The following is a 25384-nucleotide window of genomic DNA, read 5'->3' on the forward strand; positions in this document are numbered from 1 at the left end:
CAAAAATCCGCAGGTACCCAACCACCCATTAACTTCTTTAAATACAACCCCCAAACAAGTAATCTCAACTTTACTGAATTTCATTCAATATATCCCCAGGAGACAATACTCAAATTAATGATACAACAAGAAATCGGCCGAGACACAATACTAACAACCAGAAAAAAATTATATGAAAAAGAACCCCAAGCAAATCTGCTAACAAAAAGAAACCCGCCAAACTTACAACAACAATTTCTACTCAGGTAGTAGAGGTATCAAACAAAGGACAAAGCAGAACCCCATTAGTAACTGAGCCCTTTAACCCCATCAATCCTCACAGAAATACCCAAGACATGCAGCCGAAGCCCCGGAAAAAGACCGCCAAATGGCCCCAATTTTTTAATTAATTACAGACCAAGACTGGGCAACTCACAACTCTCGCTTACACCATCATGTTGTGTACTTTACGATAATCGATTAATGGTACCCATATCCCTAAAGCAACTAGTAATTGATTCCTTACACCAGAAACACCCCACTCAAACAAGAATGCTTCATTTAGCGGATTTATTAACGGCGATAACCCACACATGCGGCTTCTCTAGGAGTGTTACCAAAATTAAGCTAACCAAAAGAAGAGGGCAAAATAGACGTGGTTCTGTTTAGAGGGCACGAACAAAACAATTATTCACTAGTTTCTGTAGATTGTTTAACACGTTTTCCCCATGCACAAGTTTTTAAGGACTGGGGTACTCAAACGGCATTATAATACTTAGAAGAATACTGCCATTTTCACGGCATAACCAGATCTTTTAGAAGTGACCAAGCACAAGCCTTCAAATCTCGGCAATTCAAAATCTACTGAAAAAATAAAAATATCAAATTATTTTTAGCGCCGGTCGCTGATCATAGAGCAGTTAGAATAGCAGTTATGGAATACATTCACCTCCAGTGATCATCGGACCTAGCAACAATAGTAGCAAAGATACTTGAATCAATTAAGTTGTTCCCTAATACAACGATTAAAATCAAGCCATTCGAAGCACACTGTGGTAGACCCCCGAATACGAAACTCCCTAATATCATAACTAAACCATTAAGCAAAAATCTTGCCTACAGGAAACTGAAAAAAGATGCTGCAGATCAAACTACACTCCGTCACCCAGCGCTCGCCTGGGAAATAATGTGAGACTCGGAGAACGTCTCGGAACCTGAGCTTAACATCTAGTTCAAAGCTCAGTCGCAACCAACATCACGGCCCACAACGGGGGTCAGTCCATTCAGAGAACTTACCGCTGATCAGCCACATGCGTGTTTCTGGTAAGATCTTTCCAGATGGTTTAGAAAAGACATTCGGCGAAATAAATTCTACATTAAAATATAAAAATAAAAAGGTGGCAAGAAAAACGTTAGCCCGAAAAGCTCCACAACCCCGGAAAACGTTATAACGTCATTGGAAAAAAATTCCTGACGGAACAATAAGGAATTAATCCCCCATACAATAACTCTAGTTACGGATACTAGAAAAAATAGAGTCATTAGAAAAAATGAATCAGCTATAGTAACAGAAACAAAACCCCTTGAAACGAAAACGAAACCCCGATTATAGATATGGTGGCATGTAAAACAGTCGGCCAATATAAAATGAATCATGCAAAAATCAAAAAGAATCTGTTTAGAAGAAAAAGCCAAGCAAGCGAGGTTGCAAGAAGAACAGGCCAAATAAGCAAGGTCACAAGCGCAACAAGCTTCTACATCTTCCCTACAAAACCCAGTCACCGACAACCAATGGGGCATGAAGAGCTTGTCACTCTCACCCGCCGCAACCAAAAATGACAAAGGAGGCCACGCCCCAGAAGGCAACAAAAACATCCATCAAAACAGGCAGCTTATTCAAAACAACAACAAAAGACAAAGGCCAACGAATCCCCAGGGACCTCAAGAAGACTACAATGGATAAAGGACGCAAGAAAACGCCTAAAATAACCAAGTTCAACTCATGAATTTAAAAGAAAATCAAAGGAGGCAGCGTTCAGACAATCAAAGGAAGACAATGAATAATCAGTCTGCAGCAGAAAACTCCTTTACTCAAGCTCGCCTGAAAATACAAGATTTTTTGCCGTCCATAAGAACGAGCGAAAATTTTCAACAAAAGGTAAAAATTACAAAAATTGAGTCCGATTCCATGGGGACACCCCCTTTCGCGGTAATCGTCTAACCCACACAACTCTATGAAAGAAGACGCACCAACCACTCATCAAGAGGTACAAGCATACGAGGGCCAATCGCGTACTTACATCCCTCCCAGCGCATCAACATCGACCACGCCAAAAGGCATTATCAAGTCCAAACCCAAGATGGACAAACTTGTTATCAAAATTTGGCAACAAAAGCCAGAAAGTGAGGCATTTCACCTAACAACAACACTTGATGACACCTCCATCGATGATTCCCCGGTACAACCCGCTGGCAAGAAAATAAAATTAGTTTTTTTAGACAGCACCGGCGAACAAGAGAGTGGTCAATCGAACGGTCAGGCGCCTGTCAAGACGCCCAATGACAACATTGAAGAAGAGCATGATCCGGCACCCAATTCACCTGCAAATAGCTCAATTTCTAGCTTACACGCTAGTAATTTTTAAAACCCTTACGAATTTTGAGTTGACCTCAAAATTTTTGTTGACAGGGTTGTGTTGTGGAGGGTGCACTACTCCACAGGGATTGCCACAAGAAACTTATGTCCTAAAACTTACATTGTTCTTCAGAGTTACATGTAGTTTGTATGTTAGTCGTTTGGGTACTTTTAATCATACTGAACTTTGAATCATACTGCGATTGAACTTATTTAGTTGCTGTGAATCGTAACCGATACGGACTGGCACCGTCTAGCTTATTCTCAAAATGTTCAAGATAATTTGTGTTGGTGAAGTAAAGAAGTAAACCGATTCCATCTGAACTCTGTTAATATAAAGGTCAAACGCAATAGTTTTTAATTAGGCTTAACAATAATAATAATAATAATAATAATAATAATAATAATAATAATAATAATAATAATAATAATAATAATAATAATAATAAAAATAATAATAATAATAATAATAATAATAAAAATAATAATAATAATAATAATAATAATAATAATAATAATGATAAAAATAATAATAATAATAAAAATAATAATAATAATAATAATAATAATAATAATAATAATAATAATAATAATAATAATAATAATAATAATAATAATAATAATAATAATAATAGTAATAATAATAATAATAATAATAATAATAAATCAATAATAATCAGCATACTCGGCAGATTGCCGCAGAATAGCAGCCGTTGAATCCCATGACTACGATTGGAATTGGAAGAAGAGAAGACACTAGTGAAATAATGATTTTTGTATAAACAATATTAAAGGGCGAACTACTTTGATGTCATTTTGGAGATTAACATACTCCTGTTTTGTAGTTAGATTGCACAGGGGCTGTTATCAATACCAATAAGCATTACAGGTGGTAAATGAGAACAACGTATGAGTAACGGGCATATAAATTGTGCTTATGGGTTTACCCCGTTTCTATTTCTTATTTCGTTTTTTATACTGATTCTGTTCAATGAATTGCTTTTCTAAGCAACTGCTGCTTAAAAACCCTTTTAGCGGAATGAGAGAAGAAAGAAGCTAACCAGCATAAATCCGAAAGAATTTACGCAAAATCTTGAACAATTTGTGAGCTAAGGTAAAAGCGAAATATTATTATTCGACGAAGTAAAAAAAATAGCAGGACAACTCTTGACGCACAATAAACAAAACAAAAAACTAGACCTAGAACGGAGAATGAATGAATTGGGAAAACCATTTTTAAAAAAAATCAGATGAAAATAATAAAAAGAATGAAAATCAATGTCAAAAATCTGCATGTGAGCAAAAAACCACTAAAGAGAAATGAAAATTTGGTGCAAACAAAAAACTAAGCCTAGAATGAACTATGAATGGATTGCGAAAACCATTTAGAAAAAAATTAGATCCAAAAAATTGGAAAAACAATAAAAATCAAAGTCAAATTGCCGCATATGAACAAAACTCCAGTAGCGAGAAAGCCAATTTTTGTTCAATCACCGTTTTCTCACTCTAGATTAAAATTAGAGCGAAAAAAATTTACGCCGCGAAACCACTCGCTTTTTCGCTCCGTTTCCTGAAATTTTTGTCAGGGAAGAGGCGAGTCACATTAAACAATACCCGGCAGATTTTCGGAAACAAGCAGCCACCACTGATTCCGATAACACTTATTGGAATTGAAGGAACAGAAAAACATCGATAACAATTGACTGCTGCACAAAATCAAGTTCAGGTGCAAACTATTATAAACTATTTCGTATTTCTGCATACTCCTGCTCCTGTTTCCTAACGAGAGGATGCAGGTGCTAGCATCTAGGCCGCAATCTATTAGAGTCGTTTAACAAGAGAAGTTTTTAACATGAGAACAAATATCAAGTAGCGCGAATTTTAAACTGGGATTTCTGGTTTTATCGGGTTTCTATATTGATCTCGTTTTTGGTACTAGTCTGTTCCCTTTAGATTTTTTGATGAGCAACTGTTGTTTAAAATCATTTCAACAAAAACGAAATGAGCCGGGAGAAAATTCATGCAAAAAGCTGAACAAGCTGTGAACTAACCTAAGGCGAATCAATTTCTTATTCGACGGAGTAAAAAAACATAGCAGGAACAAGTCCTGAAACAAGTCAAAGAACATTCTTTGACTAAACAAAAAACCATACCAAAGTGGACTAAGAATTGATTGGGGAAAACCATTTAAAAAGAAACTTCGATAATGAGTTCCAAAAGAAACCAGAAAAAATCATTGCTAAGAAAACGAATGTAAACAAACAACACAGGCCAGAAAGCAAATTTTTGCTCAACCATCATTTTTTCACAACACATATAAAGTAGAGCAACAAAATTTCACGCTGCCAAACCACTTGCTTTTTGCTTATTTTCTTGTTTCATTACGACCAGAATCACTACTCCAATTTGACTTCAAAAATTATGAAAATGTGTGAACAGATCTTAAAAAAAAGACAGCGCAAATTCAAATTCGTTGAATCCAAATACAAACTAATTTCGTTGAATTGTAAAATTTATAGGAGCGCAATAATAGCCGGCTGAGAAGCTCAGTTGACTATTAATAATTTTAGTAGCAAAAACTAAACATACCCGGCAGATTGCCGGAAAATAGCTGCCGTTGATTCCCTTAACCAAGACTGGGATTGAAAGAAGATAAACTAGTGAAAAAAAATTTTGCAAACAATTTTAAAGTGCGAATTATTTTGATGCCATTTTGTAGCTGAACGTACTCCCATTTCGTAGTGAGATCCCACATAGTCTAGTATAAATACCGATAGGCAATAGAGATGGTAACTAAGAACAAAATTCCAGTAACGGGGAACTAAAATTAAGCTTTATGGGTCTATACCGTTTCTATTTCTGATTTCGTTTTTTATGATCAGTAGGTTCATTTCTAATTGCTTACCTGACCAACTGCTGTCTCAAAACATTTTTTGCAGATTGAGGGAAGAGAAAAACTAGCCTAGAGAAAAGACTTCACGCAAAATATTGAACAAGCTGTGAACTAAAGTAAAGCGAAAAATTTTTATTCGACGAAGTAAAAAACATAGCAGGACAAGTCCCGACATACAATTCAAAGATATTTCCTTGACTAAACAAAAAACTAGACCTTAAACGGACTATGACTGAATTGGGAAAACCAACTCTAAAAAAATCAGATCAAAAAAATTTTTTTAAAACAGAAAAATCAATGTCAAAATGCCGCATGGGAACAAAAAAGCACTAGCGAAAATGCGAGTTTTTGTTCAAACACCGTTTTCTCTTTGTACTTTAAATTAGAGCAAAAAATTTCACAAAAAAATCAAACCACTTGCTTTTTCGCTCCATTTCCTGTTTCGGCGTGACCAAAATCACTACTCCAATTTTTCTTCAAAAATCATGAAAATGTGTGAACAGATCTTAAAAAAAGACAGCGCCCCAATACAATTAAAATTCGTTGAATTGTAAAAAAAAAATAGGAGCGCTATAACAGGCGGCTGAGGAGCTGAGGCGGCTATTGATAATAATTATTATAATAATAATAGTACTTTTATGACATTGCTTCAAATGTGTAAACTCCACCCCTTTCTCAAGTCAAAACTACTTTTATCCACTTTCAGTTTCTTTTCCTATTTTCTAAACTGTTAAATTTCATCATTCTGTTTCAAAACATCCAACTTGATCTTAAAACATAAACTGACTAACATAGAAGGTGCCCTGAATGACAGGTGGGGCAGTTCATAGCAGTGGGACTGTATTTTATGGGTGCAAAAGCCCATCCCACAATGTGGTCGAATCCCACGATTGCTGTCGTAGTAAAAGACAGAACCATTAAACCCTCGGGATTAATTAAAATTTAATAGAAGTAGCCTCTAAGATCAGTAAAATGATGTTTCTTCTTTTTTCTCTATGAAGCAGAAACAATATTTGAAAATTTCACAGAAGAAAAAAATTCGGCCTGTCATGGTCTCCCATTTTGAAAAATAGCATATTAGAACAATAAAAATTTTCTCAAGTTATTGCTATCAACGGAACCAAATTTTTAAAAAGCAAACAGAGACCTGATAATTGAAAAGAAAACAACGAATGGCAAGTAATCTGAGTTTGTAACAGAGTAGATAGTGTTCATATTATTCATATGCTCTCCTTCATGGTCGTCAATTTTATTTGGGGTTTTGGGAGGCCTTGAATTGTTGTTGGAATTGGGACATGAGTTCCAGTAACTGCGAGGGAGCTTCATTTCTGACTATGATCTGCTCTGCATAACTGTAATCTGCAACACCTTCCTAAAATACAGCAATTATATCAATATTAACCGTCGAAACTTGACTTGTAATGTTGTTATTTCGCAATCAAGCGTCCACAGCTGAAATAAATTGATAATTAAAAAATTAAAAACAACATAATTGCATATTCAATCAAACCTTGACTCCAATTTAACTTCTAATTGTTATCTCATATCCCAAACATAACAAGACCCATTACACAAGGCCCATCAATAAAAAGAATTATTGAAATTTGCCGCTAGTTGTTGAGCTTAATAAATTCAACTTTTGACAAACCAAATATGTTGGTGGCCGTACTCTATGCTTGCTTTTCCACTGCTTCACAACTTATTAGTAGTAATAGTTAAGCAAGAGTGGGGGGGGGGGGGGGTTAAAAGGAAGTACCTATGTATTAAGATTAGGTATAGCCCATTTTCCCTCAAATTCCAAGGATGTACCTCACAGCATGATACCCAAGCTGTTCACACGAAGGAGATTAGCTAGGTCATGTTTTAATATTAAATTAGATAGGATGACTCATTTACACTTATGTACAGCTTACGTGATTTTCAAAAATGTACCTCACAGTATGATACCCAAGCTGTTCACACGAAGGGGATTAGCAAGATAGTGACTTCACAACAAATAAATAAGGTCATCGACCCCCTACCAAATTATATTTTAATAATGTAAATTTCCAAAGATGTACATCTCAGCATGATACCCAAGCTGTTCACCTGAAGGGGATTAGCAGGATAAACCCTTAATATTAAATTAGTAAGGTCATTTACCCATTCCCATATTGCACTTTAATAGTGTAATTTTCCAAAAAAGCCGTACCTAACAGCATGACACTCGAGCTGTTCACACAAAGGGGGATTAGCCAGGTAATGTTTTAATATTAAATTAGATAGGATGACTGATTTACACTTATGTACAGCTTACGTGATTCTCAATAATGTACCTCACAGTATGATACCGAAGCTGTTCACGCGAACAAGATTATCAAGATAGTGAGTTCACAACAAATTAATAAGGTCATCGACCCCCTACCAAATTACATTTTAATAAAGTTAACTTCCAAAGATGTACCTCACAGCATGATACCCAGGCTGCTGACACGAAGGAGCTTAGCTATGCCAGCAAGATAGGGAATAATTATATGCCAAGCTAATCTTGACGTGAGGTACAAAGACGTAACTCACAGCATGACACCCAAGCTGATCACTCGAAGGGGATTAGCAAGATAATCTTTAATATCAAATTAGTGAGGTCATTTACCCATTCCCATATTGCACTTTACCAATGTCAATTGCCAAGGACGTAACTCACAGCATGAAACCCAAGCTGTTCACAAGAGAAGGATTAGTAAGATAATCCCTTAATATTAAATTAGTAAAGTAATTTAGCCCTTCCCATATTACACTTTACTAATGTCAATTTTCAAAGATGCACCTCACAGCATGATACCAACGCTTTTCACACGAGGGGATGAGCAAGGTAATCCCTTTATATTAAATTAGTAAGGTCAATTACCCATTCCCATATTGCACTTTAAAAATGTAATTTTCCAAAAAAGCCGTACCTCACAGCATGACGCCCAAGCTGTTCACACGAAGGGGATTAGCTATGTCATGTTTTAATATTAAATTAGATAGGATTACTTTTTTACACTTATGTACAGCTTACGTGATTTTCGAAAATGTACCTCACAGTATGATACCCAAGCTGTTCACACGAAGGGGATTAGCTAGGTCATGTTTTAATATTAAATTAGATAGGATGACTCATTTACACTTACGTACAGCTTACGTGGTTTTCAAAAATGTACCTCACAGTATGATACCCAAGCTGTTCACACGAAAGGGATTAGCAAGATAGTGACTTCACAACAAATAAATAAAGTCAACGACCCCCTACTAAATTACATTTTAATAATGTAAATTTCCAAAGATGTACATCACAGCATGATACCCCCGCTGTTCACACGAGGGGATTAGCAAGATAATCCTTTTATATTAAATTAGTAAGGTCATTTACCCATTCCCATATTGCATTTTGATATTGTAAATTTCCAAAGCCGTACCTCAAAGCATGACACCCAAGTTGTTCACACGAAGGGGATTACCAAGATAGTTCAGTAACAAATTAGTTCCTTTACCCCTCAACAAATTGCACTCTAAAAATGTCAGACGCCAAAGACGTAACTCACAGCATGATTTCTAAGCTGTTCACACGAAGGAGATTAGCAGAAATACACCATTCTTAGCAGAAAATGCACAATTCTTATGTAAACAAAAATTCGTAGTTCCTGCCAAAAAGAAACCAGGTCTAGCAAAAACTGCCCAGTAATTGCCAAACGAAAACACTCAACTCTTGGCAAAAATACCCATTTTTTACCACAAAGTCGAGATATCTTGTCAAAGAACAACCAAACTCTACACAATTTATTAGAGTTGTCAAAAAATACCCAAATAGTAAACAAAAATAACAAAATTTCATTAAATATTTATCCAAAACATATCATAAATTAGCCGATCTTGCCATCATCTGTATTTATCAAATTTCTTCCCGCCAATCCAATTAATTAGTGACCTTACAAACAACAACTTTAGACATCATCTTTTGTGAAGATGAATCTTCTCCGCTGATTGATATAGGTTTTATGAGCACAAACTTGTCACGAATTATTTACTATCGTCTAAAATTATTCAAAAAAATTATCACTTTAATCATAGTAGTTCAACAATTACGTCCTACTATCTTCAAAATTACGGTCAGTTAGGTGATCTCATCCATGTAGGTGGGTCACTGACCTCTTTGAGAAAAAGTGTAGTTCAACTACTTCGTATGATTGCCAAAATTGCGGATATCCAGGCATTGTATGGGCTCATTGAACTCATGTGAACAAAGTAGAATCCACACTAATTGCGATATGATTATTCATACTTTATTCAAACATGCACAGCTTACGTGATATAAGTCTTACTCATACTATCGTAATAATTACGTCACTATTGCGTCATAATGATTTCTTTTTTATCATACTGTACAAACAAAAGTCCATTGTGCTTCTTTTTTCCTTCTCTTCAACAGCTCAACAATAGCTAGCTTTTATCTTGTCTTGAGACAATTTCTTTCTCCTTCGGTTGCAAAACTAAGTTATCATTTATAAACCCTTCGGTGAAGATCCACGTAAGTCATTTCTGTTATGAAATATGAAAACAAGCAAGAAAAAACAAACAAATGGCTATTTTATCATCGTACTCATTCGCAAATAGCCTATTAATTCTTCAGAGAGAAAGATTCAGCAATAGGGGTAAGTTAACCCTAGAATTAGTTTTTTTTTGGTATTTCAACCGTCTTCAATCAAAAAAGGCTGAAATAATGAACATCAAATCTGTGAAATTGAACAAAAATCTCAAAGCCCACATCTTCTTTCCCAATTTCAATAATGACGTTGCAATTATAAAAGAGAGAAAAACGTGCTACGGCTGGGTAGCTGATCCTTCATTCTCAATTCCGAGGCAGCTTCTGGTCTTCATTGTTGCTATCGAGAATTTGCCTGAAGTCTCTGTACCAGACAAACAGACAACTGTAGACTTCTACAAAAACCACATCGAAAACACAAAATTGCAAGTGTCAGACAACATGGAACTGAGCAGATTAGTCCGTGAGCAATTCTGTGATTATGAGTTGTCCTATAGACCAATGTATGAAAATCAACTGGGATTTTTTGAGGAGGAGAGAGAACTTAAATTTCTCTGGTGTGTGTTTGACGAGTATGACAATTTGCTGGAGCAGAAACCTCATCGGGATTGTGACCACTGGGAAAATGGTCATTGACAGAGAGTATTATTGCAAGTATTGAGGAAGAGAACGCACTTGACCTCAAGTTTGGCAGCAAAAATTGCAACAAGGCAGTCCCTTTTTCGTGTTTTATAACAGAAACTGGACAAGATACAATGAAAGAAGTAGAGGGAGCATCGACTGTTGAAAATACTTCACTCAAGTCTGACAAAACCATCCTCAGAAAGGTAGTCGATGAGTGTGCAGATAACCAAGATCATATTTTTTCATGATGCAATTGAAGCAATATCTGAAAAAACTTCTCTCAAATGTGAGCAACCGACGTATTGTACACAAAAGACAATCAAGAGAAGGGCTCTTGCTGTCAATAAGCCTGAGAGAGAGGGAAGTAGAAAGCCAGAGAGAGGGATGAGAAGGAAGAAAAAATGTGTCCTCCATCGGGCAAATTGATATCTAAACTAGCAATCTGAGAAGTTATTCCTTTGGCTGATTTTTTTTTGTATTCCCTGTATAGTTTCATATCTGATACTAGTATTTTTTGTGATGACTGATTGGCTGATAAATTTGAAATATTCTGTTGTTAAACTCAGAAAAGCTGAAGCTCATGTATGCTTTTGAATTATTCCTTTGATACAAATATTTAATATAATAGAGTTTTTAAAATGCATTTTCGAAAACAATTTTTTATCAAAAGTTCAAATGTTTTGTAATATCTGTTTTTTCTCAAAAATGCGGGTTAATAGTCGTTGCAGAGACGGTAAAGTTGATTGGAAATAGTTGGGATGGAAATGATCTGGTTATCAGATAATGGACCGTAGTCAACATACGACCACAAAATATCTGAAAGGTTCTCATGTGGACCAGTTTATTAACAACAGGTTTTTCAAGTCCCTGATTGAGCTGAAAGACCAGATTTTTGAGGTGGAAATGAGCAAGACACGTATTGAACATAAGGAACCAATAATCTTTGGGATCTTTATCCTCCTGTACACCAAAATTACAATGTTGCAACTTAAAAACATTTACTTATACTCTTTCTGCGATCCAAACAAATATGAGTTGATTGAAATGGATACTGACAGTCTTCACTAGGCACGTAGTGAGGACAAATTTGACGAATTCAGTTGACCAAAAATGCATCCATTGTGGTACTGGATGATGCAAAGCGATTGCAGTGATAATTTCGAAGCAGACTCTAGCAACAATTGTTTACCACAAATACTATGCAATAATCATGGAACCTTTGATAAGAGAACAGCTGGTTTTTCTAAAGAAGAATTTTCAGGGAAGAATATTTAGATATAGATACATACATATCATTAAGTATAAAATTTAAAACTTTTTTTAAGTGGAAAACCATTTCCATTAGTTTTTTATTGTTTTGAACAAAAAATGTTCTACTAAAAGAAAATCTCTTTTAAAATGTAATTTTCATCAGGTTTTTAACAAAAAAAGTAAATTTTGATGTTTTTTTATTTTTCTATTTTTACATTTTTCAGTTTTTGAAGTTTTTTTCATGTAAAATTTTCATTTCATTTTTTAAAATTGTTGTTTTACCTAAAATATTTTTTTTAAATGTCGCCTTTTACATAAGGTTTTAACCAAAAATATATATTTTGTTGGTTTTTTATTCTATTTTTTCCATTTTTCAGTTTTGTAAGTTGTTTTCATGTACAAATTTCAATTTAATGTTTTTTATTCAAAAATTTTATTTTACTAAAATATTTTTTTTTCAAAATTGTCGTTTTTACATAAGGTTTTTATTCAGAAAATTAATTTTTGTTTTTATATTTTTCTATTTTTACATTTTTCAGTTTTTGAGGTTTTTTTTCCATGTAAAATTTTCAATTTCAATTTTTTTTCTTTAAGAAAATGTTAATTTTTTTCAAAAACGTCGTTTTTCACGTAAGGTTTTTAACCAAAAAAGTAAATTTTGTTGTTTTTTTAATTTTCTATTTTTATATTTTTCAGTTTTTGAAGTTTTTTTCATGTAATATTTTTAGTTTCATTAGTTTTTTATTAAAAATTTTTGTTTTACTTAAATAATCTTTTTTTATATATGCCGTTTTTTACATAAGGTTTTTAACCAAAAATGTATATTTTGTTGTTTTTGTATTTTTCTATTTTTCCATTTTTCAGGTTTGGAAGTTTTTTCATGTGAAATTTTCATTTCATTTTTTAAAATTGTTGTTTTACCTAAAATCATTTTTTTAAATGTCTTTTGCATAAGGTTTTAACCAAAAATATATATTTTGTTGTTTTTTGTCTATTTTTTCCGTTTTTCAGTTTTGGAAGTTTTTTCATGAAAAATTTTCAATTTAATTGTTTTTTTTAATTAAAAAATGTTGTTTTACTAATTTATTTTTTTTCAAAAATGTCGTGTTTTACATAAGGTTTTTAACCAAAAATTTAAATTTTGTTGTTTTTTTATTTTTCTATTTTACATTATTCAGTTTTTGAAGTTTTTTTCATGAAAAATTTTCAAATTAATCGTTTTTTTCATTAAAATATATTGTTTTATTAAAATAATTTTTTTTTCAAAAATGTCGTTTTTTACATAAGGTTTTTAACAAAAAAAAGTAAAATTTGTTGTTTTATTCATGCACAGTTCACGTGATATAAGTCTTACTCATAGTATCGTAATAATGAAGTCATTACTGCGTCATAATGATTTCATTTTTTATCATACTGTACAAACAAAAGTCCAATTCATTGTGCTTATTTTGTCCTTCTCTTCAACAGCTCAACAATAGCTAGCTTTAATCTTATCTTGAGACAATTTCTTTCTCCTTCTGTTGCAAAACTAAGTTATCTTTTATAAACCCTTCGGTGAAGATCCACGTAAGTCCTTTCTGTTATGAAATATGAAAACAAGCAAGAAAAAACAAACAAATGTCTTTTTTTTATCATCGTACTCATTCGCAAATAACCTATTAATTCTTCAGAGTGAAAGATTCAGCAATAGGGGTGATTTACTCCTAGTTTTAGTTTTTTAGTATTTCAACCGTCTTCAATCAAAAAATGCTGAAATAATGAACATCAAATCTGTGAAATTGAACGAAAATCTCAAAGCCCACATCTTCTTCCCCGATTTGAATGATGATGTTGCAATTATAAAGGGGAGAAAGACGTGCTACGGCTGGGTAGCTGATCCTCTATTCTCAATTCCGAGGCAGCTTCTGGTCTTCATTGTTACTATCGAGAATTTGCCTGAAGTTTCTGTACCATACAAACAGACAACTGTAGACTTCTACAAAAACCACATCGAAAACACAAATTTGCGAGTTTCAGACAACATGGAACTGAGCAGATCAGTCTGTGAGAAATTCTGTGATTATGAGTTGTCCTATAGACCAATGTATGAAAATCAACTGGGATTTTTTGAGGAGGAGAGAGAACTTAAATTTCTCTGGTGTGTGTCTGACGAGTATGACAATTTGCAGGAGCAGAAACCTCATCGGGATTGTGACGACTGGGAAAATGGGTCATTGACAGAGAGTATTATTGCAAGTATAGAGGAAGAGAACGCACTTGACCTCAAGTTTGGCAGCAAAAATTGCAACAAGTCAGTCCCTTTTTCGTGTTTTACTACAGAAACCGGACAAGATACAATGAAAGCAATGAAAGAAGTAGAGGGAGCATCGACCGTTGAAAATACTTCACTCAAGTCTGCCAAAACCATCCTCAGTAAGCTAGTCGATGAATGTGCAGATAACCAAGATCATACTTTTTCTCATGATGCATTTGAAGCAATATCTGAAAAACTTCTCTCAAATGTGAGCAACCGACGTATTGTACACAAAAGACAATCAAGAGAAGGGCTCTTGCTGTCAATAAGCCTGAGAGAGAGGGATGTAGAAAGCCAGAGAGAGGGATGAGAAGGAAGAAAAAATGTGTCCTCCATCGGGCAAAGTGAGGAGACATACTGAGTTTTATGGTATCTAAACTAGCAATCTGAGAAGTTATTCCTTTGGCTGATTTTTGTTCGTATTTCCTGTATAGTTTCATATCTGATACTAGTATTTTTTGTGATGACTGATTGGCTGATAAATTTGAAATATTCTGTTTTTAAACTCAGAAAAGCTGAAGCTCATGTATGCTTTTGAATTATTACTTTGATACAAATATTTAATATAATAGAGTTTTTAAAATGCATTTTCGAAAACAATTTTTTATCAAAAGTTCAATTTTGAATTTAAATATTTCTCGAAAAAACTTGTTTTGTAATATCTGTTTTTTCTCAAAAATGCGGGTTAATAGTCGTTGCAGAGACTGTAAAGTTGATTGGAAATAGTTGGGATGGAAATGATCTGGTTTTCAGATAATGGACCGTAGTCAACATACGACCACAAAATATCTGAAAGGTTCTCATGTGGACCAGTTTATTAACAACAGGTTTTTCAAGTCCTTGAATGAGCTGAAAGACCAGATTTTTGAGGTAGAAATGAGCAAGACACGTATTGAACATAAGGAACCAATAATCGTTGGGATCTTTATCCTCCTGTACAACAAAATTACAATGTTGCAACTTAAAAACATTTTCTTATACCCTTTCTGCGATCCAAACAAATATGAGTTGATTGAAATGGATACTGACAGTCTTCACTAGGCACGTAGTGAGGACAAATTTGACGAATTCAGTTGACCACAAATGCATCCATTGTGGTACTGGATGATGCAAGGCGATTGCAGTGATAATTTCGAAGCAACTATTGTTTACCACAAATACTATGCAATAATCATGGAACCTTTGATAAGAGAACAGCTGGTTTTTCTAAAGAAGAATTTTCAGTGAAGAATTTTTAGATATAGATACATACATATCATTAAGTATAAAATTTAAAACTTTTTTTAATTGGAAAACCATTTCCATTAGTTTTTTATTATTTTGAATAAAAAATGTTCTACTAAAGTAAAATCTCTTTAAAAAATGTAATTTTCATCAGATTTTTAACAAAAAAAGTAAATTTTGATGAAGTAAGAATTTTGAAAAAGTAAGTTTTTTTCATGTAAAAATTTCAATTTAATGTTTCTTATTCAAAAATTTTGTTTTACTAAAATTTTTTTTTTTCAAAATTGTCGTTTTTACATAAGGTTTTTATTCAAAAAATTAAATTTTGTTGTTTTTATATTTTTCTATTTTTACATTTTTCAGTTTTTGAGGTTTTTTTTCATGTAAAATTTTCAATTTCAAATTTTTTTCATTAAAAAAATGTTGTTTTTCTAAAATAAATTTTTTTCAAAAACGTCGTTTTTCACGTAAGGTTTTTAACCAAAAAAGTAAAATTTAAAACTTTTTTTAAGTGGAAAACCATTTCCATTAGTTTTTTATTGTTTTGAAAAAAAAAATGTTCTACTAAAGGAAAAACTCTTTAAAAAATGTAATTTTCATCAGGTTTTTAACAAAAAAAGTAAACTTTGATGTTTTTTTATTTTTCTGTTTTTCCATTTTTCAGGTTTGGAAGTTTTTTCATGTGAAATTTTCATTTCATTTTTTAAAATTGTTGTTTTACCTAAAATCATTTTTTTAAATGTCTTTTGCATAAGGTTTTAACCAAAAATATGTATTTTGTTGTTTTTTGTCTATTTTTTCCGTTTTTCAGTTTTGGAAGTTTTTTCATGAAAAATTTTCAATTTAATTGTTTTTTTTTTAATTAAAAAATGTTGTTTTAATAATTTATTTCTTTTTTCAAAAATGTCGTGTTTTACATAAGGTTTTTAACCAAAAATTTATATTTTGTTGTTTTTTTCATTTTTCTATTTTACATTTTTCAGTTTTTGAAGTTTTCTTCATGAAAAATTTTCAAATTAATCGTTTTTTTTTCATTAAAAAATATTGTTTTATTAAAATAATTTTTTTTTCAAAAATGTCGTTTTTTACATAAGGTTTTTAACAAAAAAAGTAAATTTTGTTTTTTTTTATTTTTCTATTTTACATTTTTCAGTTTTTGAAGTTTTTTTCATGAAAAATTTTCAATTTAATCGTTTTTTTTTCATTAAAAAATATTGTTTTATTAAAATAATTTTTTTTTTCAAATATGTCTTTTTTTACATAAAATTTTTAACAAAAAAAGTAAATTTCGTTGTTTTTTTATTTTTCTATTTTACATTTTTCAGTTTTTTAAGTTTTTTTCATGAAAAATTTTTAATTTAATCGTTTTTTTTTCATTAAAAAATATTGTTTTATTAAAATAATTTTTTTTTTCAAAAATGTCGTTTTTTACATGAGGTTTTAAACTAAAAATGTATATTTTAATGTTTTGTAGTTTTCTATTTTTCCATTTTTCAATTTTGGAAGTTTTTTCATGTGAAACTTTCATTTCATTTTTTAAAATGGTTGTTTTACCTAAAATCATTTTTTTAAATGTCTTTTGCATAAGGTTTTAACCAAAAATATATATTTTGTTGTTTTTTGTCTATTTTTTCCGTTTTTCAGTGTTGGAAGTTTTTTCATGAAAAATTTTCAATTTAATTGTTTTTTTTTTTCATTAAAAAATACTGTTTTATTAAAATTTTTTTTTCAAAAATGTCGTTTTTCACATAAGGTTTTTAACAAAAAAAGTAAATTTTGTTGTTATTTTTTCATTAAAAATGTTGTTTTACTAAAATAATTTTTTTGAAAAATGCCGTATTTTACATAAGGGGTTTTACCAAAAATGTATATTTTGTTGTTTTTTATTTTTCTATTTTTCCATTTTTCAGTTTTGGAAGATTTTTCATAAAAATTTTCAATTTAATCGTTTTTTTTTTCATTAAAAAATGTTGTTTTATTAAAATAATTTTTTTTTTTCAAAAATGTCGTTTTTTACATAAGGTTTCTAACAAAAAAGTAAATTTTGTTGTTATTTTTTCATTAAAAATTTTGTTTTTACAAAAATATTTTTTTTGAAAAATGCCGTATTTTACATAAGGGGTTTTACCAAAAATGTATATTTTTTTGTTTTTTATTTTTCTATTTTTCCATTTTTCAGTTTTGGAAGTTTTTTCATGAAAAATTTTCAATTTAATCGTTTTTTTTTTCATTAAAAAATACTGTTTTATTAAAATTTTTTTTTCAAAAATGTCGTTTTTCACATAAGGTTTTTAACAAAAAAAGTAAATTTTGTTGTTATTTTTTCATTAAAAATGTTGTTTTACTAAAATAATTTTTTTGAAAAATGCCGTATTTTACATAAGGGGTTTTACCAAAAATGTATATCTTGTTGTTTTTTATTTTTCTATTTTTCCATTTTTCAATTTTTGAAGTTTTTTCATTTTCAATCGCTTATGTAAAAAACTGCATTTTATTAATGAAAAAATAACGAAACTGAAAATTTTACATGAAAAAAACCTCAAAAACTGAAAAATGTAAATATAGAAAAATATAAAAACAACAAAATTTACTTTTTTGGTTAAAAACCTTAAGTAAAAAACAAAATTTTTGAAAAAAAATTTATTTTAGTAAAACAACATTTTTTAATTAAAAAAAACAATTAAATTGAAAATTTTTCATGAAAAAACTTCCAAAACTGAAAAATGGAAAAAAAATAAAAAACAAAAAATTATACATTTTTGGTTAAAAACCTTATGTAAAAAACGGCATTTTGAAAAAAAACTTATTTTAGTAAAACAACATTTTTTGATGAAAAAATAAATTGAAAAATTTACATGAAAAAAACTTCAAAAACTGAAAAATGTAAAATAGAAAAATAAAAAAAAATTAAATCTTTGGTTAAAAACCTTATGTAAAAGACGACATTTTCGAAAAAAAAAATTTAGTAAAACAGTATTTTTTAATAGAAAAAAAAACAATTATATTGAAAATTTTACATGAGAAAAACTTACAAAACTGAAAAACGGAAAAAACAGACAAAAAACAACAAAATATATATCTTTGGTTAAAACCTTATGTAAAAGACATTTTAAAAAAATTATTTTAGGCAAAAACAACAATTTTAAAAAATGAAATGAAAATTTTACATGGAAAAACTTCCAAAATTGAAAAATGGAAAAAAGAAAAATACAAAACAACAAAATATACATTTTTGGTTAAAAATTTTATGTAAAAAACGGCATATTTGAAAAAAAAAATTTTAGGTTAAACAAAAATTTTAAAGGAAAAAATAATGAAACTGAAAATTTACTATGAAAAAACCTCAAAAACTAAAAAATGTAAAAATAGAAAATTATAAAAACAACAAAATTTACTTTTCTGGATAAAAACCTTATGTGAACGACGTTTTTGAAAAAAAAATTATTTTAGCAAAACAACATTTTTTTTAGTGAAAAAATAATGAAATTGAAAATTTTACATGAAAAACATCAAAAACTGAAAAAAGTAAAAATAGAAAATTATAAAAACAGCAAAATTTACTTTTTTGGTTAAAAACATTATGTAAAAACGACATTTTTGAAAAAAAAATTAGTAAAACAAATTTTTGAATAAAAAAAGCATTAAATTAAAAATTTTACATGAAAAAAACTTACAAAACTGAAAAATGGAAAAAATAGAATAAAAAACTAACAAAATATATATTTTTGGTTAAAACCTTATGTAAAAGACGACATTTTAAAAAAATTATTTTAGGTAAAGCAACAATTTTAAAAAATGAAATGAAAATTTCACATGAAAAAACTTCCAAACCTGAAAAATGGAAAAATAGAAAAATACAAAAACAACAAAATATACAATTTTGGTTAAAAACCTTATGTAAAAAACGGCATATTTAAAAAAAGATTATTTAAGTAAAACAAAAATTTAAATTTTTGGTTAAAAACCTTATGTAAAACACGACATTTTTGAAAAAAAATAAATTAGTAAAACAACATTTTTTAATTAAAAAAAACGATTAAATTGAAAATTTTACATGAAAAAAACTTCAAAAACTGAAAAACGGAAAAAATAGACAAAAAACAACAAAATGTATATTTTTGGTTGAAACCTTATTCAAAAGACATTTAAAAAATTGATTTTAGGTAAAACAACAATTTTAAAAATGAAATGAAAATTTCACATGAAAAAACTTCCAAACCTGAAAAATGGAAAAAAAAGAAAAATACAAAAACAACAAAATATACATTTTTGGTTAAAAACCTTATGTAAAAAACGGCATATTTAAAAAAAGATTATTTAAGTAAAACAAAAATTTTTATTGAAAAACTAATGAAACTAAAAATATTACATGAAAAAACCTCAAAAACTGAAAAATATAAAAATAGAAAATTATAAAAACAACAAAATTTACTTTTTTGGTTAAAAACCTTACTTGAAAAACGACGTTTTTGAAAAAAATTAATTTTAGAAAAACAACATTTTTTTACTGAAAAAAAATTGAAATTGAAAATTTTACATGAAAAAAACCTCAAAAACTGAAAAATGTAAAAATAGAAAAATATAAAAACAACAAAATTTAATTTTTTGAATAAAAACCTTATGTAAAAACGACAATTTTGAAAAAAAAATTATTTTAGTAAAACAAAAGTTTTGAATAAAAAAACATTAAATTGAAATTTTTACATGAAAAAAACTTACAAAACTGAAAAATGGAAAAAAAAGAATAAAAAACTGAATTCGTCAAATTTTTCCTCACTACGTGCCTAGTGAAGACTGTCAGTATCCATTTCAATCAACTCATATTTGTTTGGATCGCAGAAAGAGTATAAGAAAATGTTTTTAATTTGCAACATTGTAATTTTGGTGTACAGGAGGATAAAGATCCCAACAATTATTGGTTCCTTATTTTCAAAACGTGTCTGGCTCATTCTTACTTCAAAAATCTGGTCTTTCAGCTCATTCAGGGACTTGAAAAACCCGTTGTTAATAAACTGATCCACATGAGAACCTTTCAGATATTTTGTGGTCGTATGTTGACTACGGTCCATTATCTGATAACCATATCATTTCCATCCCAACTATTTCCAATCAACTTTACAGTCTCAGCAACGACTATTAACCCGCATTTTTGAGAAAAAACAGATATTAAAAAACAATTTTTTTTTCGAGAATTTTTTAAATTCAAAATTTATCAGCCAATCAGTCATCACAAAAAATACTAGTATCAGATATGAAACTATACAGGAAATACGAACAAAAATCAGCCAAAGGAATAACTTATCAGATTGCTAGTTTAGATACCATAAAACTCAGTATGTCTCCTCAATTTGCCCGATGGAGGACACATTTTTTCTTCCTTCTCATCCCTCTCTCTGGCTTTCTACTTCCCTCTCTCTCAGGCTTATTGACAGCAAGAGACCTTCTCTTGATTGTCTTTTGTGTACAATACGTCGGTTGCTCACATTTGAGAGAAGTTTTTTCAGATATTGCTTCAATTGCATCATGAAAAAATATGATCTTGGTTATCTGCACACTCATTGACTACCTTTCTGAGGATGGTTTTGGCAGACTTGAGTGAAGTATTTTCAACAGTCGATGCTCCCTCTACTTCTTTCATTGTATCTTGTCCAGTTTCTGTAGTAAAACACGAAAAAGGGACTGCCTTGTTGCAATTTTTGCTGCCAAACTTGAGGTCAAGTGCGTTCTCTTCCTCAATACTTGCAATAATACTCTCTGTCAATGACCCATTTTCCCAGTCGTCACAATCCCGATGAGGTTTCTGCTCCTGCAAATTGTCATACTCGTCAGACACACACCAGAGAAATTTAAGTTCTCTCTCCTCCTCAAAAAATACCAGTTGATTTTCATACATTGATCTATAGGACAACTCATAATCACAGAATTTCTCACAGACTGATCTGCTCAGTTCCATGTTGTCTGAAACTTGCAAATTTGTGTTTTCGATGTGGTTTTTGTAGAAGTCTACAGTTGTCTGTTTGTATGGTACAGAAACTTCAGGCAAATTCTCGATAGCAACAATGAAGACCAGAAGCTGCCTCGGAATTGAGAATAGAGGATCAGCTACCCAGCCGTAGCACGTCTTTCTCCCCTTTATAATTGCAACATCATCGTTCAAATCGGGGAAGAAGATGTGGGCTTTGAGATTTTTGTTCAATTTCACAGATTTGATGTTCATTATTTCAGCCTTTTTTGATTGAAGACGGTTGAAATACTAAAAAAACAAAAACTAAGGGTAAATTACCCCTATTGCTGAATCTTTCACTCTGAAGAATTAATAGGTTATTTGCGAATGAGTACGATGATAAAAAAAAGACATTTGTTTGTTTTTTCTTGCTTGTTTTCATATTTCATAACAGAAATGACTTACGTGGATCTTCACCGAAGGGTTTATAAAAGATAACTTAGTTTTGCAACAGAAGGAGAAAGACATTGTCTCAAGATAAGATTAAAGCTAGCTATTGTTGAGCTGTTGAAGAGAAGGAAAAAAGAAGCACAATGGACTTTTGTTTGTACAGTATGATAAAAAAGAAATCATTATGACGCAATAGTGATGTCATTATTACGATACTATGAGTAAGACTTATATCACGTGAACTGTGCATGCTTGGTTAAAGTATGAATAATCATATCGCAAATATTGTGAATTATACTTTGTTCACATGAGTTCAATGAGCCCATACAATGCCTGGATATCCGCAATTGTGGCAATCATACGAAGTAGTTGAACTACACTTTTTCTCAAAGGGGTCAGTGACCCACCTACATGGATGAGATCACCTAATTTCCCGTAATTTTGAAGATAGTAGGACGTAATTGTTGAACTACTATGATTAAAGTGATAAATTTTATGAATAATTTTAGACGATAGTAAGTAATTCGTGACAAGTTTGTGATTATAAAACCTATATCAATCAGCGGAAAAGATTTGTCTTCACAAAAGATGACGTCTAAAGTTGTTGTTTGTAAGGTCACTAATAAAGTGGATTGTCGGGAAGAAATTTGATAAATACAGATGATGGCAAGATCGGCTAATTTATGATATCTTTTGGATAAATATTTGATGAAATTTTGTTATTTTGTTTATTATTTGGAGATTTTTTGAAAAATCTAATAAATTGTGTAGAGTTTGGTTGTTATTTGACAAGATATCTCCACTTTGTGGTAAAAATGGGTATTTTTGGCAAGATTTGAGTGTTTTCGTTTGGCAATACTGGGCAGTTTTTGCTAGACCTGGGTTCTTTTTGGCAGGAACTACAAATTTTTGTTAACATAAGAATTGTGCATTTTCTGCTAAGAATGGTGTATTTCTGCTAATCTCCTTCGTGTGAACAGCTTAGAAATCATGCTGTGAGTTACGTCTTTGGCGTCTGACATTTTTAGAGTGCAATTTGTTGAGGGGTAAAGGAACTAATTTGTTACTGAACTATCTTGGTAATCCCCTTCTTGTAAACAGCTTGGGTGTCATGCTGTGAGTCATGGCTTTGGAAATTTACATTATTAAAGTGCAATATGGTAATGGGTAAATGACCTTCCTAATTTAATATAAAAATATTATCTTGCTAATCCCCTCATGTGAAAAGCGTGGGTATCATGCGTGAGGTGCATCTTTGAAAATTGACATTAGTAAAGTACAATATGGGAAGGGTTAAATTACCTTTCTAGTTTAATATAAAGGGATTATCTTACTAATCCACCTCGTGTGAACAGCTTGGGTATCATGCTGTGAGGTACGTCTTTGGCAATTGACATTAGTAAATTGCAATATGGGAATGGGTAAATGACCTCACTAATTTTATATTAAAGGATTATCTTGCTAATCCCTTACGTGTGATCAACTTTGGTGCCATGCTGTGAGTTACGTCTTTGTACCTCACGTCAAGATTAGTTTGGCATATAATTATTCCCTATCTTGCTCGCATAGCTAAGCCCCTTCGTGTCAGCAGCTTGGGTATCATGCTGTGAGGTACGTCTTTGGAAAATTACGTTATTAAAGTGTATTTTGGTAGGGGTCGATGAATCTGTCAGTTTGTTGTGAAGCCACTATTTTGCTAATACCCTTCATGTGAACAGCTTGGGTATCATACTGTGAGGTACATCTTTGTAAGTCACGTCAAGATTAGTTTGGCATATGATTATTCCCTGTCTTGCTCGCATAGCTAAGCCCCTTCGTGTCAATAGCTTGGGTATCATGCTGTGAGGTACGTCTTTGGAAACTTACATTATTAAAATGTAATTTGGTAAGGGGTCGATGAACTTATTAATTTGTTGTGAAGTCACTATCTTGCTAATCCCCTTCGTGTGAACAGCTTGGGTATCATGCTGTGAGGTACATCTTTGTAAGTCACGTCAAGATTAGTTTGGCATATGATTATTCCCTGTCTTGCTCGCATAGCTAAGCCCCTTCGTGTCAACAGCTTGGGTATCATGCTGTGAGGTACATCTTTGGAAATTTACATTATTAAAATGTAATTTGGTAGGGGGTCGATGACCTTATTAATTTGTTGTGAAGTCACTAGCTTGCTAATCTTCTTCGTGTGAACAGCCTGGGTATCATAATGTGAGGTACATTTTTGAAAATCAAAAAAAGCTGTACATAAGTGTAAATGAGTCATCCTATCTATTTTAATATTAAAGCATTACCTAGCAAATCCCCCTTTGTGTGAACAACTTGGGCGTCATGCTGTGAGGTACGGCTTTTTTGGAAAATTACATTATTAAAGTGCAAAATGGGAATGGGTAAAAGACCTTATTAATTTAATATTAAGGGATTATCCTGCTAATCCCCTTCGTGTGAAAAGCTTGGGTATCATGCGGTAATGTACATCTTTGGAAAATTACATTATTAAAACGTAATTTGGTAGGGGGTCGATGACCTTATTTATTTGTTGTGAAGTCACTATCTTGCTAATCCCCTTCGTGTGAACAGCGTGGGTATCATACTGTGAGGTACATTTTTGAAAATCACGTAAGCTGTACATAAGTGTAAATGAGTCATCCTATCTAATTTAATATTAAAACATGACCTAGCTAATCCCCTTTGTGTGAACACCTTGGGTATCATGCTGTGAGGTACATCCTTGGAATTTGAGGGAAAATGGGCTATAACTAATCTTAATACATAGGTACTTCTTTTTAGCCCCCCCCCCCCCCACTCTTGCTTAACTATTACTACTCTTATTACAATCACGTTGACCTGATGCCAAAATAATGTTATCTGTCGGCAAAATAATGTGCGTACCAATCATTTGACTTTTGTCAGAGTTTTCAATTTGGGACTCTGGGATCGAAGCTCCCGTTGAGTTATTACTCACAACTTGCAATTGTTTTGTTCAACTGAGCCCAATATGTGCAATAAAAATGTTTTATAATAAGAAACAGTTTTTTCAGGTTTCTGAACTAATAAACGAGAAATTAGTTAACTGATCATAGAACTGATTTGTCCCCAGACATCTGAGTTTCTCTGTCGTTTAAGATCTCACAAATTTCTCACCAAACTGTCTTTTCAAGCACTTATAAGATTATGCATCGCCTGACTAAGACTTTGTAAGAAAATTTATCAGGTCTTACACGCTAAATTTTAAAAATCCGATCTGAACAGACCTTTACCGATAAAAATTCACTTTTCTCAGATCTTACACAATGAAAATTCTGCATTACAAGATCTTACACGATAAAGATTGTGCCTCAAAAAAATGTTTACCGTTTAAGTTCCCATAAGATTCTCATACAATCTTGTAAGATACACATTCGGAACGCTATGGCTCAGCTTTGTGAGAGGATTTTTATCAGATCTCATTCGATAAATTTCTTTAAGTGTGGAGTGTTGTTCAAACTGAAAGAATTCAGAGTCGCTTTCAAGCAGTAGCCAAAAAACAACAGCAT

At 31.4% G+C, this 25384-nt stretch overlaps 1 protein-coding gene across 3 annotated transcripts in view; it reads right to left on the reverse strand.

The window, feature by feature from the left end:
- Nucleotides 1–6584: 6584 nt before the first annotated feature.
- Nucleotides 6585–25384, reverse strand: part of LOC142345867 (uncharacterized) — a 171305-nt gene continuing 152505 nt past the window's right edge. For all 3 annotated transcript variants that reach the window (XM_075398296.1, XM_075398295.1, XM_075398297.1), the window contains one exon: nucleotides 6585–6879. In XM_075398296.1, the coding sequence (XP_075254411.1) occupies nucleotides 6757–6879 (123 nt within the window). In that variant the 3' untranslated portion in view covers nucleotides 6585–6756. The remainder of the gene's footprint in view (nucleotides 6880–25384) is intronic.

This window comes from Convolutriloba macropyga, chromosome 9 (genome assembly GCF_964194025.1).
Source record: "Convolutriloba macropyga chromosome 9, txConMacr16.3, whole genome shotgun sequence".
NCBI classification, from domain to species: Eukaryota; Metazoa; Xenacoelomorpha; order Acoela; family Convolutidae; genus Convolutriloba; species Convolutriloba macropyga.